At 43.4% G+C, this 17910-nt stretch overlaps 1 protein-coding gene across 8 annotated transcripts in view; it reads right to left on the reverse strand.

Annotated features, from left to right (window-relative positions):
- Nucleotides 1-3657: 3657 nt before the first annotated feature.
- Nucleotides 3658-17910, reverse strand: part of dock4b (dedicator of cytokinesis 4b) — a 124663-nt gene continuing 110410 nt past the window's right edge. For 3 of the 8 annotated variants that reach the window (XM_069709186.1, XM_069709184.1, XM_069709181.1), the window contains 6 exons: nt 16549-16630; nt 15107-15216; nt 12970-13042; nt 9858-9968; nt 9030-9091; nt 3658-6367 (listed from right to left, as the gene is read on the reverse strand). In XM_069709186.1, the coding sequence (XP_069565287.1) occupies nt 5912-6367; nt 9030-9091; nt 9858-9968; nt 12970-13042; nt 15107-15216; nt 16549-16630 (894 nt within the window). In that variant the 3' untranslated portion in view covers nt 3658-5911. Of the gene's footprint in view, nt 6368-9029; nt 9095-9857; nt 9969-12969; nt 13043-15106; nt 15217-16548; nt 16631-17910 lie in introns of all 8 variants that reach the window. The other 5 variants (XM_069709185.1, XM_069709182.1, XM_069709180.1 and 2 more) reach the window with 3 other exon arrangements.

The raw sequence follows: 17910 nt of genomic DNA on the forward strand, positions 1-17910 counted from the left end.
CGAGTCGTCTCCCTCTGTATCGTCAGCACAGAGGTTGAACTCTGAGCAACACCTTCCTGCAGTGCTTTCAAAAAAACCAAAAGAAATAAATACCGCACAAATCTGCAGAAATTTATACAGTTCGTCTCTACCAGGAATACACAATTGCGCGCGCGCGCACGCATTTCTCTGATCTCTTTTTTTTGTCTCGCACTCCTCTTCGGCATTCAAAAAGGCATTTGAAACCAGCAGTCAACTCTCCCACGTTCAGCTGAGGCAACAGTCCCCCCCCCCTCCCACGAGGACGGCACCAGTCCAAAAATTAAACTTCACTCATCTTGCCATTAAAAACAACCTGTAGTATTTGAAGCCGTCAGGTGAAAATCCACCCCCCCCCTCTCCCATAAGCTGCTGAACACAACAGAGCAGATAGAGGGAGTGGAGCAGAAAGATAAAAAAAAAAAGGCGCCATCTATTCTGGTGCGCCCTTTCTCTTTGAACCTTCCCTTCGGTGCGCCTCGGAGACAGAAGCTCTCCGCTCCCCTGCGGAGCGACTCCAAGCTCTGCCCCCCCCCCCCCCCTTTTTTTTTTTTTTCTCCCCGGGGAGGTTTTTTGCAGAGCGAGACAAACACCTTGGGTTTCTCTGCGGCTGTGTGTTCTCCAAAATTCGCTCCGGGCAACTTTAAATTAATACCTAGCCCTTCCTTCCCCCCCCGTCCCCCGTCCCCCTCTGATAATTACGTATCATCGCCCATGAATGCTATAAACGGGGGGATGTTTAGTGCTCGTGTAATAGGGCTAAACCGCTGCTGCTGCTGCTGCTGCAAAAAAGAACAACAACACGCGCTGGATGTAATGAACGCTGCATCTTTCAGATACGCGGCGAACATCTTCACAATTCCAGGCAGCTCCGCGGGTTGCTCATATTTACACGCGGTTTACAGCCGCGCGCCGCGCGCCTTCCTTTTGCGGCGGGGAAGCGACCCCCCCCGGCGGCCCGTTCTGAAACGTCGGCGGGCCGGGATCGGCGGAAATTCAGTCGCCCGCTTAACTCTCTCTCTCTCCCCGTCCTTTAACCGGGACGGGATTTGTCGGCCGCCGCCAGCACCGGGCGAGCTTTTCTCTGGATAAACGGGCAGACCGACAGCCCCGCGGAGGCCCGCAGCCGACGAACAATCCTCCCGGGGCCCCGCCGAGTCGGACCCTCCGTCGCGGAGGGACCGCGATGAGCAGCCAGTTCGTCCCTGACATAATAATTGCTGTCAAATTAGAGCCGATTAGAGCCGACCGCCAACAATTATGATGAGTGCTGACAGGTGAAAGTGTGCTCATCTCCCAAACACCCACGCACACACACACGCGCACACGCACGCACACACACACACGCACGCACACACACACACACAGAGAGAGAGAGACGGGGATCTGCAATTGTTCAAGGTCCCTCGGTCAAGCGCCCCAGTCCCACCGACGCACAACCGTCGCGGCGATCACAAAGTGAGACGCGGTTCCTCAGTTCGACTCCGCCGCCGGCGTAATCAGACGCGTCGCGACGAAGAGGCAACTTCGCGTCGGCGCGTGGCGTGGGCGGACTGGAACCCGCTTCGCGCCCGGTCCGAAACGACATCGTCCGGGAGGTCCGGACAGTTCGACTTTCAAGGGACGCGTTCAATTCCGCAAAAAGATCGTCGATCACGAAGTACTTCATTCGGCGACGTTGGTAACCGGTGCCGGGGAGCGGCGCGCGATCAGGTCGCAAAATGAAATGTGGAGAAAGGGTTTTAAAACCGCAGACGTGGACCGCCTCCGTTTGACATCTGACGGTCTGCGACCAGGCGAGGCAACGAGGTAAAACGCTCCAAGAACTGGAACGACAGTAATGTTATATTATGTGCGGCTCAGCTTCAACTCTCTCCGCATCCGTTAGAAAATGCATTATTAGTCTGCATTACAGCTGCTACGCTAAAAATAAAAAAAAAAAAAAAAATTAAATAAAAAAAATTGTTTAACTACGCTAAAACGCCAGCCACGCTTCTGATTGGCTATTACTTGCTGCCTCGTTGGTTGAGGTGGTTAAATCAGCGTTTTTGATTGGTTGGGATCAGGCCAAGAATATCACGGTAAGCCAATCAGATGTCGAGCGAGGCGGGTCGTGCTTCTTCTTCTTCTTAAAAAAAACCAAAAACATAATAGAGGCAAGTGTACTAGCATTGGATACAAGAGACATTCAGGCTAACACGGGTAAACGATGAGTTAACCACCTCTGTTAACTGTTAACAGGCCATTTCAGCACAGCGGGGAGCCGGCGTGTTAAGATATTCCTCTTTTTTTTTTTTTTTTAAATGCTCTTGATGTGTTTCACCTTACTGAAGCGACAGCTGGTGACAATTCTCCCTGGCAAAATACAGCACGGAGGGCTTAATGGAGAACAAATGGAGGGCTAAGTGACCAATTAGCCAGTAAGCATTGGTTTCACAAACAAAAACAGATGAATGCTTAACTTCAAAGTCCCAAAAGTAAAGTGTCACAACAGCTTTTCACGGATCACGTAGGAAACGATTGACCTTACCTGATCAGCGAGTCGTTCTCTTTAATGGATCCCCGGGGGGGATCCAAAAGAATCGGTCCGCTCGAGCAAAACTGGACAGACAGTACTGATGGATTGACGTTCAACTGGGTTCCCTCCAAGAATTGAGTGCTTCTTCTGCTTCCCTAAATCACTTCCTGCTTCCTTCTTGAAAAGGAAGCGAGCCGAGGTGTGGAAATATAATCCAACGCCTCGGGGTGCGTGAGCCTTTTTCTTTTTTTTTTCTTTTTTATGCAAGAATTTGTGACTTGTCATAGGACCAAAAGCACAGATGCAAATACTAGTAATTATGGCTCACTTCCACGGAGCTGCTTTGTCTTCAGGGTTGCGGTCTTGTATCTGTTAATGTTATCAGCAACAGCTGTGCTGTGCTGTTCAATGACAAGTCAAAGTGTTTGCAAAACAGGCCTGTTTGCTGCTTCCAGAAATTTCACACTTTTCAACACAACAGCCCGTCTGTGAATTTCTTGTTTGAAAATGTTATTTTTGTTAGTTTATTATTTAAACTAAGGGCGTATTGTTTTCAGTTATTTAGCCTTGATTGGCTCTTAACCAAATTAAGACTTGATTTTCTGTTTCCCAAATACATATGCTGTTAAAACTATTGTATATTGTCCTTTGTGTCCCTTTTTGAAAAAAAAAAAAAAAAAAAAAAAAATATATATATATATATATATATATATATACACCTATATACACTTCACAAAAAAAGTAGCCAAGGTAGGTGGTCAATATTGTACAAAAGGTCAGAATTTATAAGACAAACGTAATTTTTACAATAAAAAAAAAAATCTCTTCTATTCTCAACTATTATCTGGTTGGAATTTTTCTTTGTTTTTTTTGTCAAGGGACCACATGACTTCAGTTTGTATGTTGGACCAACCTTTTCACCGCTGCTGGCAGTGTATTAGGCCAAGTGGCCAAGAGGTGACCAAATCAAATTATACTTTACAATTGGATTCAGCAAGAAGGAAATAATCATGATTTCACCCAGATGCACCATATTATCGTAAGCATCTGGACAGGAAGAGACAACGACGTGAATCAGGCCTATTCTTGAAAATGTAAACTTTGTAACCCAAAAGAATATTCGAGTTATTTACTTTTGTCATTTTTTTTTTCTTTCTATGAAATGTAAAACCTTTATGTGTACAATAAGTCGACTTCACTAATACAGTAACAACCACATGATACTCCGCTGGCTTCCCGCCCGCAAACATTAATAGGCAGAGACCTCTGTGACAGTAAAAACATTCTGATTTTCAGAGTTTTGTGTATGCGAAGCCCCTCCAACCCACGAAAATCTCTCAACCATCCCATTTGTATTACGTAGGGCAGTTTATTGAACTTGTAAATGAGTTAGGAGTCATTATGCATGACCTTAGTTTTTCTACACTCACAAAACCATAAAAGTTTGAACATTTATAATAATAATTTGCTGCTTCAACATTACATTCAAAGCTGTAAATTGTTATAGCTACATTTTGTTAAAAACACAATATTTACATTAATTGTAATACACAAATTTTATATTTGGCATACTTACATTAATCTCATCATATAATTTACAGGTTCTCAAGTACTGATGAATGTGAATATTTAATCTAAAAAATTCACAACAAATCAAAAAGTAAATCAACCATACAAAAATTAAACATACAAACAATACTGAAGCTACCCACCCACACCCACCGCCCCCCAAAAGAATTGCACAGAATTGAATTAATTAATATTTTATGCCAAAAATTTCCTCTATTTTACAAAACAGTGTGAAATCTGCCTGCCACAGAACACTTAACTTCACTGCAGCAATGCAATATGATGTGGCTGAACTGAGCAACTATTTAGAGCGCAGTCCACTCGCGTCCATCTTCATAATTAAACAGAAAGTAAATCTCAACTGTACAAATATTTGACAATGATTAGTTTGTAAATATTTCTCCAACAGAACATCCGTCCTCGTGTGGTTTAAGGTCACTGCTGACAGTGAAACTCTGTTCTAATTACTGTTTTGTCGAACACAGAGTTCATAATAACAGTACTGGTCATAATGCAGATGAGAAAAAAAAACTGTGTTTGTGCTTGTCTACAGTTACATCTGATCAGTAGGTTAGAGATTCATTTGGATTTTTGGGTAAAGTCATTTCAAAATTCTTCCTTAAATATGTCTCTTTATTAACTGAGTGTTTCCGAGCTTCTTGATTTCAGGTCCCAGTTAAAAAAAAAAAAAAAAAAAGTGTCTTTACAGGACATTGTTCAGTTTCCTTTGGCAAAATACTTTCTAACCCCCCCTCCCCCCACCCCTCCCCAAAATACATGTTGTCATGTACATCATGCAGGAGGAATAGGGTGTGTTCACATCAACGGCAATGGCCAATTTCCAATTCTAGTTTCAGTGCATTTAACTGCACCCACCTTTGTCCATGCGTCTGGCTCAGACTCATGAATTCCTTGTTAATGGAGGGGAGCAATTTTTGGTAAGTGGCTGATATTCAAGATTCTAGTGAAATAAGGGCAGGAGAGTGGTGTGGTAAGGTGGTAAATTACCACTGAAAGTCTCTCTAGCTTTTTAATTTAAATGTAACTACATGGAGTTAAATGAGACCCTAAATTGCAGTCATTACTATGCCAAAAATACTTTCACCCCCCCCCCCAAAAAAAAAAAAAAAAAAAAAAATCGACTGTAAAATCAGGCCAAAAACACAGGTGTAAGAGCAACTTTTTATTTAAATGTATATATTTTTGTTCAAATTTCTCATTATTGTGCCATTGCTTGTGAATATGACTATGGGAACACACCCTTGTCTACTACACTTGACTGAAATGCATACTCGAGGCCTCTAGCACCTTTTTTTGCCATACAGTATACAAATATACTGAGTTGTTAAAAAAAAAAAAAAAAAACGTGCAAGACTCACAGATAAAAGACTCTGTTTCCAATACTTAAGGCAAAAACAATTCTCATATATACCAATATACATATATTTAAGATTACATCTATCAAAACTGTGTTTTTTCTAGATTATTCTGGTAAACATGTATTACGACCGATCATGATGACCTATTGTATGTACTAGAGCTAAAAGTGCGGAATGACCAAGTCAAAGTCAATGCAATGCCGTCTAGTAAATACAAAAAGAAACGTTCCTTAATAGTTGGTTCAGGTTTTTGACTGCCTGTTAATCTGTAGGCCTGTGTCTTTCATTGGAGTGTAGGTCAGGAATGCCAAACTGAAGATCACAAAAAAAAAAAGTGAGTGCCGAGTAGAAAAGTGCAAAATACGCCAGTGTGTGTTTTTTTTGTTTTTTTTTTCTTCCTTCCACCTCCTTCCACGAGCCCCTACACCTATAGCTGCGACACCTTCCTGGGCAGAGGCCTCGGTCTGGGGACCCGAGGGTCGGCGGTTCCGTCGAGCTTCATGCTGCCTGTGCGGAGTTGGTGGGGCTTGGGCGGCAGGGCCGGGGGTTCCGTCTGAGGTGGGATGGAGAGGCTGTGGGGCAGCGGCACAGGCCTGCGCGGGTTGTTCCTCTCGTACACGCTGTACGGGGGCGGCGTCTTGTTCTCCCTGCGGATCGGCTCGTCCGAGCTGCTCGAGACGGAGTTTGGCAAGCTGGTGGCGGGGGGGTGCGGGTGGGACGGATGGTCGCCCGCCGGCAGCTCGGTGCCCGAAGCTTCCGACACGCTGCAGCGACTGAGGGAGGAAATGCCGCTGCTGTAGCTGCCGGACAGGACTGGGGAGTTGGAGACCAAGCTGGTGGACTGGCACTCAGTGGGTGACGGGGTGAAAGGTGGCACTGAGGTCTAAGGAGAGAGATGGAAAGACAGGAAATCAGGTGTGAACTATCGTACGTTTCAGTTGTCCAGAACAATGGTTCACAACCTTCTCGGCTTGTGGCTTCGTTGTTTAAAGAGCGACTTAATGTCTCTCTTGAAAATCTCAAGCAGTCTCTTTGCTTTTTGCCTCAGCGGAGTGATGTTCGAATGTACTCAAGGTTGTGGTGAGTACAGTGCGACGTAACCTCTGGGGTCGAACAGACCTGAGACTTTTAAGAAACAATACTATTTTCGCCTGGCATTATATTTCCGTTATTAGTATTAGCTGTTTCCAGCTTCTAAACTACAAAGAGTTCTCGCTTTTCTTTGTCTTCTGCGAGAGAAATTAACCATCTTTTGAAATTTGAGCTGTTGATTTAAAAAAAATAATATTTTGTAGCCAACAACAAAATCTGCCTGTTTAGCCTCTCCTCTTGAGTTAACTAAATCTATGAATTCAGAACCTACACAGAACAGGACAGAGATGGGTCTTATAAACCTTTAAAAAAAAAAAATATCCACAGTTTTTTCCTTTCCAGAGTAAATTTCTTACACATGGTCAAAATTGTGACTGAGATAACTTGAACGTCGGGGAGAATTTTTCTTTCAAAGATAAGCGAATTTGAACTCCATTCCGCGGTGTGGAGTTACTTTCGGCACCCTTTGCATCGAAAGTGTCGCGAGCCAGCTACGATAAGCATGTCGTGCGCCTCCCCTTTTTCTGCTGTCTCTAACATGGATGCTGACACAGCCGTCCAGCAGCAATAAATAACTTTCAAAAAGTCGAGTCAGTGAACAGATTGGGAGGGCCAGGTTTTTCCACTCCATCAGCCGGCCCTGTGCGCCGAGACGAAAAAGCACAATATGGTGCCCCCCCCCCACCGTCCAGACACACACACACACCACACGCGCACACACACGCGCGCACACACACGCGCACAAAAATCCGATCAGTCATCAAAATGTTTTTCTAAGCAATTACACCATGCTGCCGTTATATCTGCTGAAACTTAATTGGATCTAGCGGAGTATACAGCCGATCAGTGAGGCTGTATTGTTCATGCTACAGGGGGCATGCACAAAGGGGGGTATCCGTTTGTGCATGCACGAGTGGACTTAAGCTTTTCACATCTGAGCCGACACAATTAAAAACTGTATTTAATACATTGGTGGTTTAAAGTCCTGACCCAGTTTTTTTTTCTTCCCGGAGAGAGGTGTCTTCTAAATATCTTTTCTACCTTTGGAAATGAGCAAAGGCAGCCCTGTCAGGCTGGCACCGTGAGTTTATTACGGGTTCACGACTATCCGAGGGTTTGTGGTCTGGTAATGGAACCCCGGCTGCACCGACTGTTCGGTGTGTGTGTGTGTGTGTGTGTGTGTGTGTGTGTGTGTGTGCGCGCGCGTGCGTGCGTTCGTGTGCCAGGTAATGGGGCCTGCTGGAGGTCCGCGGAGGATCCGTCTCCGACTGTGCCGTGATGGGCAGCTCTTGAGACTTCGCTCCAGGGCTCTTCTATTGCCACGGCGCACACGCACACAAACAAATGTGGCGACGCGCACACACTTCCCCACACACAAATCTGATTGACAGAGCACGCTGAGTGCCAAGCTGTCACTCACACTTTGGTATCCAGAGTTGTTCTCTCTCTCTCTTTCCATTTCACACACACACACACACACACACACACAAAACACATTCTCGGTAGTTGTCACATGTAAGAAGACATCACACCTGCAACAAAAGCCGGAAGCTTAGCACTGTTGCTCGTGACAACCCCCCCCCCCCCAAAAAAAAAAAAAAAACCAACCCTAACAGTTAGCAGAAGACAAGCCCTGGTTCAGCAGTCTTTCAAAACAACTTTTTACCCTCATTAAGAGCTCACTGAGTGCTTAGTTAACCTTCCCTGGACCTCTTCTGCTACAGCAGGCTGGAAAATAACTACGAAGAGGCTCATTAACAATAAACAAGAGCTTGGAGACAAAGTGAGAGTAATCAGTTTATGTGTTGATAAATATGAAAAACACTTTGAGGTCACAGATATGAAGAACTCGTTTCAACACATCTCAGTTGAGAGAAGCTGAAGGGAACATTCGGTACAGCACGCAGACACAGTTATGGAAAAGGAAAAAAAAAAACCAACCCATAACAAATAGAGTTCAATCTTTGAAATCTAAAGTCACTGACAAGTACATGTAGCGAAGCTGAAAGAAAATCCATCTGGTTTTGCATATTTTCGGCAAGCAGGGCAGGTAACATCCTCCCAGAGCTACAATTCAAACGATGACAGTTGGCATCTACCAGGTTTATATTCAGCTAATACGATTAATGCCCTCCAGCCAGTTCCCGTTTTGGGTCCTGTTCGGGACAACCGTGACATAAAAACTGTAAAATCAGCAGCGCCGGTGCAGTTAACAGCTTCCTTGAACAGCGACGTGAAGCCCCCGCAAGTCTTACGGTTGACACCAAGATCGGATAAAGACCCCGGAGATGGCCAGTAAGATGTTAAGCAGTACAGGATAAAAAAATAAAATTAAAAAAAAGGTTTGGAGCTCGTCACTAAAGCAAGGTCGGGCTGTATCAGGGTAAGAAAGTATAAAACAAAAAAAAACAAAAAAATGAAGAGAGGAAGTGACGAGCAGAAACAGGACCGACCTTTTGCGGTGATCTGGACGTGGGGACGGGGGACTGCGACCTCATGTTTTTAGCCGAGGAGCCTGCTGACAGCCAGATGAGACGGAGAGAGAGAGAGAGAGAGAGAGAGAGAAGAAAAGAGGACAAATGCAAATTAGAGGAGTGTTTTCTTCCATTCAACGATGATGACACAGCATGAGTCATGCAAACATACAAATGTGGAGCTGAGAGGGCCAGTGGCTTAAAGCATCAATGAATCAAATAAGCGCTGATGTTCTGCAGGTCCTTCAGACCGCCTTAAGGTGTTTCTACATCCAACAGCTGTTACTGCTCTATGCAATGAGGACAGAAATAATAATAAAAAAAAAAAACACTCCATCTGCTTATTATGCTGCTGGGCAGTGCAATACATCAGCGAATACCGGGGAATAAGTCAAGTCTGTTGCATTTGTAAATAAGTAAATAACTAAAACACAGTTTGAGTTGATGGTGGAGGAAACTGTTGTTGAAATGTAAAGACATGCATTTTTTTTTTTTTTTTTTTAGGAAGCCGAGAGGGGAAAAAAACACGAATGTGAAAATCGACTGGAATTTCAATCGGGATTAGATATTTCCAGCGTGGTTCTCAGCTGAAGTAACACGTGTCATAACAGGACACATCAGCATTTCAAGCTGGTTAGTAGAAAAAAAAAATAATGCCGCTGTCATCTTCTACATGGCTGATGTTAAGAGCTGCAAGCCAGGAAAAACAGTAGGAAGAAGGTGGTGAGAGCACCAGGTGTCAAAAGTCAGACTGGAAAATTAGTACCATTCATCATCGGAGGATCGACCGTGATCGGCCAGTTTTACCTGAGTACGGTGGCCTAGGAGGGACAGGAGGGCAAAGCAATTTCCCGACAGAGTCGGAGAAGGATGGCGCTTTGACACTGTCTAGGCTCCAACTACTGGGAGTGGGTCTCACTTTACAGCACACAGAGACATCACAAGTCACATGACAAGTTATGGCATGACAACATGGGAACACATTGTACATTTCAAATGAATGGCATCATGACTGACAATATATTGAGTATGACAAGTGGATTGGCGGCAATGCTGGTCTCCCAACAAATGTATTCAGAATTCATGAATGCACACGGAAGGATTCACTTCTGACGCACACACAACATATTTATCGTTTTCAACATACGTAATTAAAACACACACACACACACACACACACACACACACACACACACACACACACACACACACACACACACACACACACACACAAATGCAGTGAATTTCACCAAATAAAAGCAGTTTGTAAATGCTTCAACAGTTCAACTTCAACAGTTAGAATTTAAATGTAAAAACATCCCAAAATATTTTTGATGAAACATTTTTGTTTGTTTTTTAAATCAGAATGTATTTGTGGATTTCAATTACATCAGTTTGAAACAATATATATGTGTGTGTGTGCTTCAGAAATAAATGTATGAATCCTTCTGTGTGTATTTATGAATTATGAGACTGATTTGGCCCCATAAATGTAGGACGTTACCAGCGGTAGAGACAAATCCATCACTTTAGAGATTCCGAAAGCTTCAATCACCTGCTTGTGATGAGTGAACTGTTTCTCCCAAAGTTGGAACAGTTTGGGGTTATTACATGTCACGGATTTATTCATTTTTTATTTTTGTTTAAATCAGAGCTGTTCTCAGTAAGTTTCAAGTGGCTGCGACTGAGTTGAAATAATGCGAATGCTGTCGAACACGTCAGGCATTAAATCCTCAATTAAGTGACATTTGCTGTGTTGTTTGTTGACTGTCGATCAAAGTGGATGAAAAAAAAAAAATCGGGGGGGAGGGGATTGTTTTAAAATTATACGTAAAATGTTTTTTTAAACTTTGATTGCTGCTTATTTAGTGATTGAATAATATTAATGTTACAGACGAGAACTATTTTTAAAGCCGAGTTTTCATAAGCAGGTTCAAAATGTCAATAATCACAATATCACACTTTCAAGCCTTTTCTATTCTAATATCTTCTGTCTATCTTCTGAGACTGTTTCAAAGTTGGACCAGTGACAGCAGAGTGTTACATAACTTTGGGAACTGCAACAATGCACCTCCACTGATGTTTGTTGCTGATTGAAGGTCAAAGTTCCTTTTTTGACTCGGAGCAGCTCGGGAGAGTGCAGCCCGCTGGGAACTTTGGCATCTGAAATGAGCTTTAGTCTTTTAACAGTGACAACCTGTTTCAGTTGTTTGACTATTAATAATTTGAGTCTTGCTTTATCCAGGAAAACCTAAAGACATTTTCGTGTCAATGTTTTTTTTTTTTTGTCTAGCATTTTACATTTTCTTCCACTTCCTGAGGTTTGTTATCGTCTTTGATGTTGAATGTTTCCCAGCTCCCTACTTATGTCCCACCCGCTACTCAAGTGTAAAGTGGTATTTTTTTTTTTTTAGTGGTGGCGGATGCTTTTCACGGATCAGGAGCACGTCATTCAGTTGTGGTATTTCTCTTGTTCTGTGCAATGCGACAATTGCGCATTTAGCGGGAAAGCACGGTGATCATTTCCCCTGGTTGTGTTTCTATTCGGTTCCATTCCTTTATAGAACAAAGGGATACAGTTGAAAAACTTCATCCAACTCTGGTTAGAAAACTCAAGACTGTTCTTTGTTCTAGAGATTTATAGGTCTCATTCAATTGAAACTTTTAGCTCTCAAGATGCTCCTTTTAGTCTTGAAGCTAATTCAAGTGCGGACGTGACTTTAAAAAGGAAAAAGTCATCAAACACTAGCACGGTGATTACTCAGGTCGCATAAAGTTGTGGTTACTTCATGCCTCTGGACTCAGCTACCAAACAAAGCTTTTTTTGTTTTTCCTTTATTGTTATGTTTTATTGTATGCATTGCATTTAAACAACACTATCTTGGAGTTATTATTAGAGGTTTTGTGAATCGCAGGTTTTGTGTGAACTCTTGCACCTTTTATTTACTGCTATGTGTCACCACATTATTGGAGAATATGTCTTGTCTCATTGCATTATTCACAGATCACACTTGAATCGCATGGAGAGGCGTGTGTTTGTGCGCGAGACACGAGGAAGTCATCACAGCCAACACGCTGCACTCTTTATTCGAAGGTGTCTTTTCCGCCATCGCCCCATAATTAATTTGTAAACTGTTCTGAAAGATGGAGGAAAATGCATTTTTTTTTTTTTCTTTTTAAGTATTCTCAAATCACCACAAGGAGTGTTGTTTCAGATTTCTTGTCTCGATTCACTGGAATATTTTTCCAAGAAAGTGCAGCGTATCTTCCCCCTGATGACGCAGAGTAAAAACTTAAACTAATAGACACGCATCCATACGAGCGAATGTCGCACGCGGAATAGTACTCGCCCTTTTATTACTCTTTTAGGATGAAGGATGATAAAAAAAAAAAAAAAAAAAAAAAAAAAAAAGCTTTAATCATTGTGTGTGTATGCTTTGTCGTATCTGTGTGTGTGTGTGTGTGTCCTGAGGAGCTGCCTGAAGCAGCTGTGTGAAAACCAGATGCCTCCAGTCAAGTCTGCCGTCAAACTGTCACGCACGTCTGGGTGAGATGACCGCAACCCTGGACGGCGAGTAACAAGAGAGGCTGCCTCTCACCGCCGCAGCGGCGGCGCTGCGTCGCTGCTGCTCCACTGAAGAGAGCTTTTTTTTCTTCAGGAATTATATTTAATGGACACATGCTGGGGGACTTGAGAATAAACGGTCTTTTAATTAACAGAAAGAAACTCAAATAACAGTAAATATAATGTGCTTTTCCTTAGAATGCGCTCGATAAAAGTGAACGCTGGCAATATTATTTTACTGGAGGGCATTTCCTGGAGTGTATTCTGAGAGTCCTTAGTGGATGGTCCTCTGAGCATTTAAGTAGAGGCCATTAAAAAAAAAAGAAGAAAAAAAAAAGGCTAATGTTTTTTTACCTTTATCTGGCGCGGAGAGGTTGGGGTCACTCCTTGGTAAAGTGGTGTCACCTATCTGATGAGCCGGGGCTCTCTGCACAGAAAGAACATTACTGTCAAAGACACACAGCGTGGAAGTGTGTATTATACATATAACACATATAAATACCAGCTAGAAAGAAGAATATTAGCGTACTGAACGGTAAAAATAAATATAACGAGACACGCATAACAACAGAGTCGGGGAAAAGGACTGCGGGGTGTGTTTTGACCTTTATGTCCAGCAGGGGTGGGGAAATTGTAGAAGTGTGCAACCGCTCCTCTCGCCATCCTCAAAAATGTATAAGTAAGGTAGGTAATTCTTCTCCTCTTCTTCTAATTACAGTAAGGAATACCAGTCATCGATGGTTCTAATAATCAATATTCCAATTAGCAGCTAATAGCAGGCGATTCATTGTTGTCAGGTTGAAAACAATTGTGAGACTCTCTCACATCGATTCCTCTTTAGACTTCAAGTGATTCAACACAAACAGGGGAAGAAAAAACAACAACAACAACAACAAAAAAACGGTTGAACTGTGCCGAAAGCACCGGCGCTGACCGCAAGAGATGAATGGCCTTGAAAAGCAAACACATTTTTCCGTCACTGCGGATGGAGTGTATGATTGTGTTACATACCGTCCTTCAGCAACAGAAGGAACAGCAATATCATGTTGTTCTTGTCGGCTCTTGTTAGCTTCCTGTGCCGGAGCAGGTTTTTTTTTTTGTTTTGTGTTTTGTTTTTTTAACAAGAACGAGGCAGAGCTCGACTGTCTAACTTTAATAAAACACCAGTAACACGAGCTGCTCTTGAAAAACTGCACTTCTCAGCTGCAAAAGGCCCTTAAGGCGTGTGCATTTAAAAAAAAAAAAAAAAAAAAAATTTGGACACAAGTCACCCATTGAGATATATTGTACATTACAAAGGTGACCTTGTTCTCTACCCCGGTGTGCACCTTACGGGCGGCTGCAGTGCCGGACAAATATAGACCTGCTTCTTATTGGGTCTTTTTTTTTTTTTTTTTTTTTTTGGTTCAAATCCCGCGACCGCGCGCTTAGACGACGACGTGTGGAGCAGTGAGCACGACCGAAGGTAAAAACGACGATCTGCAAGGGCAGCAAAACGAAGGGGGGGGGGAATGACTGCTCCCCCCCCTTCCGTGTTTTCCATGTCGGTGGAATCTTTGCGTTTTCATTTTTTATGATATCCACCAAATTACTTAACATGGAGACTCTGTTTACATAAACTACGGCCGACGCTACAGCGTCGCGGTTGGAAACAAACCCCAGCACCATGGTTGCGGTGTTCATGCGAAATTGTTGCAGATTTCAAAAGCGATGTGATTTAGCCTGCAGATTATGTTATCGGTTTTTGTCGACACTGTAATCCGTAGCTTTAGTGATGCATGAAACAGGCTCTCAGGGTTGGTGACTGGGTGTCTTTTGCTGAAATTCCCCCGCAGGCATTGTAATTAAGTTCTCACCTTGCGTTTTTATGTAAGCACAGTCTTATATCGCTGACATTTTATTAAAGAGCTGCAAACATACCGCATGTTCATGTTTGTGCTACTGAACTTTGAAACGTTTTGAGTTTCATACCCGTTGAAGCCAGCATTTGTTCAGTTTACCTGTGACTCTGTCGTTCGGTATGCTAAAAGTACGACACGCGTGAAACAAAAGCGTTTGATTTTAAACGCCGAATTGGATATTTTTTCTGGGATCCAAACTCAAAAAACACTTCATGTAAAATTCAACACATATTTACATAAATGAACAGTTGTACCGTGTCCTTACACGCTTACAATGCCACATAATCATTATTTTTCTTCACTTTTAAATTTACATTTCTGTTGAATAATCTATAAAAAACTACTTATGCGAGAGCCAAACGTTGTGCAGCGATGAATCCGTATTAAGAGATCAGACTCGTCTTTCCCTTTGCATATAAAGGTGCATTTTGGTTTCGTAGAAAAGCGAGGCCCTGGACGCGACAATTCAATTACAACCTACACTGGAACACAAGGTATCAGGAAAACATGCACTGCGTGTACCGCTGTGCCATTTATACGGGTCATATTGCCTCGGCCTTCGCCGTGTGTGCATAGATGAATGTGCTCACCTGTGCGGGGTCGAGGGGGTTGGGGAAGATGGCGCTGACCGGTCTCTCCCGCGGAGACAGGCAGGCATTTTCTCTGGAATGCTTGTGTTTCTCTGCCATTTGAGGCGAACCTGCGACGGGATGGTGTGGGATGTTAAGAGCTGTCGCACGCGCGCGCGCGCACAGTCACAGAAGAACATGTGCTAACACGTAAGGGACCAAACAAGAGCGAGGTGTTGGGCTTATTACCCACAAATACAGGCAATCAGGAAAGGCCAATCTCTCTTTCTCCCTCCAAGCCTCTCCTCTGTTCTTTCAGCCTCACTGGCTCCACAACATGATAAATGGCCCAGCCCCTCCTTCGCACGCACGCGCGCGCGCACGCACACGCGCACACACACACACACACACACACACACACACACACGTACACACACACCCTCCTCACTCCCTCACCTCCTCTTACACTGGACAACAGAGACATGTGCTACAGCTCGACACAGCAATATATGTAACACACCAAACAGAGATAAACACAAAAGCCCCCCCCACACACACACCCCCCACACACCCACACACACACCCACGCGAATCCTTTATTTTTCACAGCACTTCTCCACAGCTACTGCAGCCACTGCATAGATTTTGATCCATTTGTGAATGTGATAGCACTTGGAAGGCTATCATATGAGCATGAGATACCCATCGCTGGCTCTCATTCAGATAACAGCACAGTGGCAATAATTCTCAACAGGCTTTATGAGTAGACAGAGGGCACTTTTATAAGGGCGCCGCCCGCTGTCAGCGGCCTGCCAAAGGGGAGTGTATACCCTTCCATAAACGTCTTCATATATTCTTACTTTTTATGACCGGGATCAGGCAGAAACACATTTACACGTTCGAACACATCCAGATAAGAGTCGGGGAAGGCATTTACACAGTCACACCGCGCTGAAGAGGAGGCTGGGATGGCCGGGGCGGACCCCGACAAGAGATTGTGTTGAGGTTCCGAGAGAGATACTCTGCACAGCCGTAATCATGTCTTGCTCCGTCTTGCATTTTCACTGGCCCCGTGTTTCTTTCAGCACGATTTATCTCGGCCGATTTAAAAAATTTTTTTATCCGGGCCGATTTTGTATTCTCTCTATTTTCCAGTCTCTCACTTTTTTTATTCAATCCTCCCTGTTTGTTGTTCTCGTCTCATACACCTCCCCTGCACGTATCCCTAGCTGTCACCTAACCCTCGCCGACCTCACCAGACAGGATGCCGAGGTGGTTTGAGAGAACATTGTGTCGCTGAAAGGTTGGAGGTTCAGTCTGTCCGGCTGGACCTCTATCTGCTCCTTCAGTGTGACTCAGTCTGGATTGAAACATCAGCTTAAAGCCTGCAGTGTATAACGTAGTAAAATGTTACACACTGCCGGCTTTGTGTAGAAATTCGTGCGGCAGAGTGGCGGGCTCACCTCTGGCACTGGAGGGAGCTGAGCTGGTGACGTTGGGCGAGGCAGAATGGTTGGAGCTGAGGCTCGAGGTAGACGGACTGGGCTGTAGGGGGAAAAGATAACAACAATTAGTATCATCGTCACCAGAATATCATTAACACGAGCAATTAATATAGTCTGCAGAGTACAGCCTTCATCTACAGATCTCATCAACAAATGTCCCACGAGTTCAGCTGATATTGTCTATGCTCCGCTGTTAGTTTACTAAGTTGAGTTGGGTCAAAGCTGCACATGTTTTTTGAGTTGGATGCTTTGTTGTTGGAATGTTTGTCTGTTTTTAAAAACTGCTAATTAGAGCCTGACTGATGTATCAGCTGGCTGATTTTAATCGGCCAATATTGGCCTATAACAGAAATATTGGTAACGTATATATTTTGGCCGATACGAAAACTCGTTTTCATAATGTCGAAAAGATTTTCCAGATCAATTAGAAGTTGTTCTATTTTGAGGTGTTTTTTTTTTAATAGTAATTAAAAATTATTATTCCCAGTGAGGTTTACTGTTTCAGTGCACTGATGTCAGTGTGGACTATAAACTTTAAAATATCCTTCCTCCATTACGCATTTGAGGGATTATTGCCCAAAAATAATTGTTTATTCATAGAGTATGTACAAATATTAATATCTTCCAATAGGGACATTTTTACTTTTTTTAGTCCCTAATATTGGTATCGGTCCAAAATAATAATAAAAAAACAGCATTGTTCGGGCTCTACTGCTAGTACTATGAAAGGTCCTGGCATGAAGATGGACGATGTGGCTTGATAATATTTGAAAACTTGAAGACAATATTGTAAAAACAATCCTTTTACAAGGCCCAGCAGGGGATACAACTGAAACTATGAAAAGATGTCTGTAATTTGTAAATTGGACACAGTCGAACATCCATCTTTACCTTTCAGTAAATTGTACTTGATCTGTTTCAAAACTAATTCTGTAATAGGTTCAGTCATATCCCTGACAGCATTTTTCCTCATCTTTTTCTCTTCTTCCTGTTATTCCCGGCCTGCCAGGTGCGGCAGACAGCTTGCCAGCAGTCGTCGGCACCTTTCTGAATTGGCCGAATCGAGTTAAGATTAGACTCGAGCGGGCTCCCTGGACGGAGCACACAAAGCGCTGTGTCCTTATTTGATATAATCATGACAATTTGCTTGGCCGGATGACACTCTGAAGGAGCAAGAGAGGAAGATAGAGGGAAGAGGGTCAGAGGAGAGAAGTAATGAGGGTGGAACAGACTGAAGAGGGGATTAAAAAAGTAGTGCAATGAAATCTGGAAGGAGCAGGATGCTGGAGGGGAGGGGAGGGCAGACACAATCTGCTACCT

The sequence above is a fragment of the Brachyistius frenatus genome, unplaced genomic scaffold (genome assembly GCF_029030835.1).
Source record: "Brachyistius frenatus isolate BFR_SWC_R1_liver_20210118 unplaced genomic scaffold, ASM2903083v1 Contig_81, whole genome shotgun sequence".
NCBI classification, from domain to species: domain Eukaryota; kingdom Metazoa; phylum Chordata; class Actinopteri; family Embiotocidae; genus Brachyistius; species Brachyistius frenatus.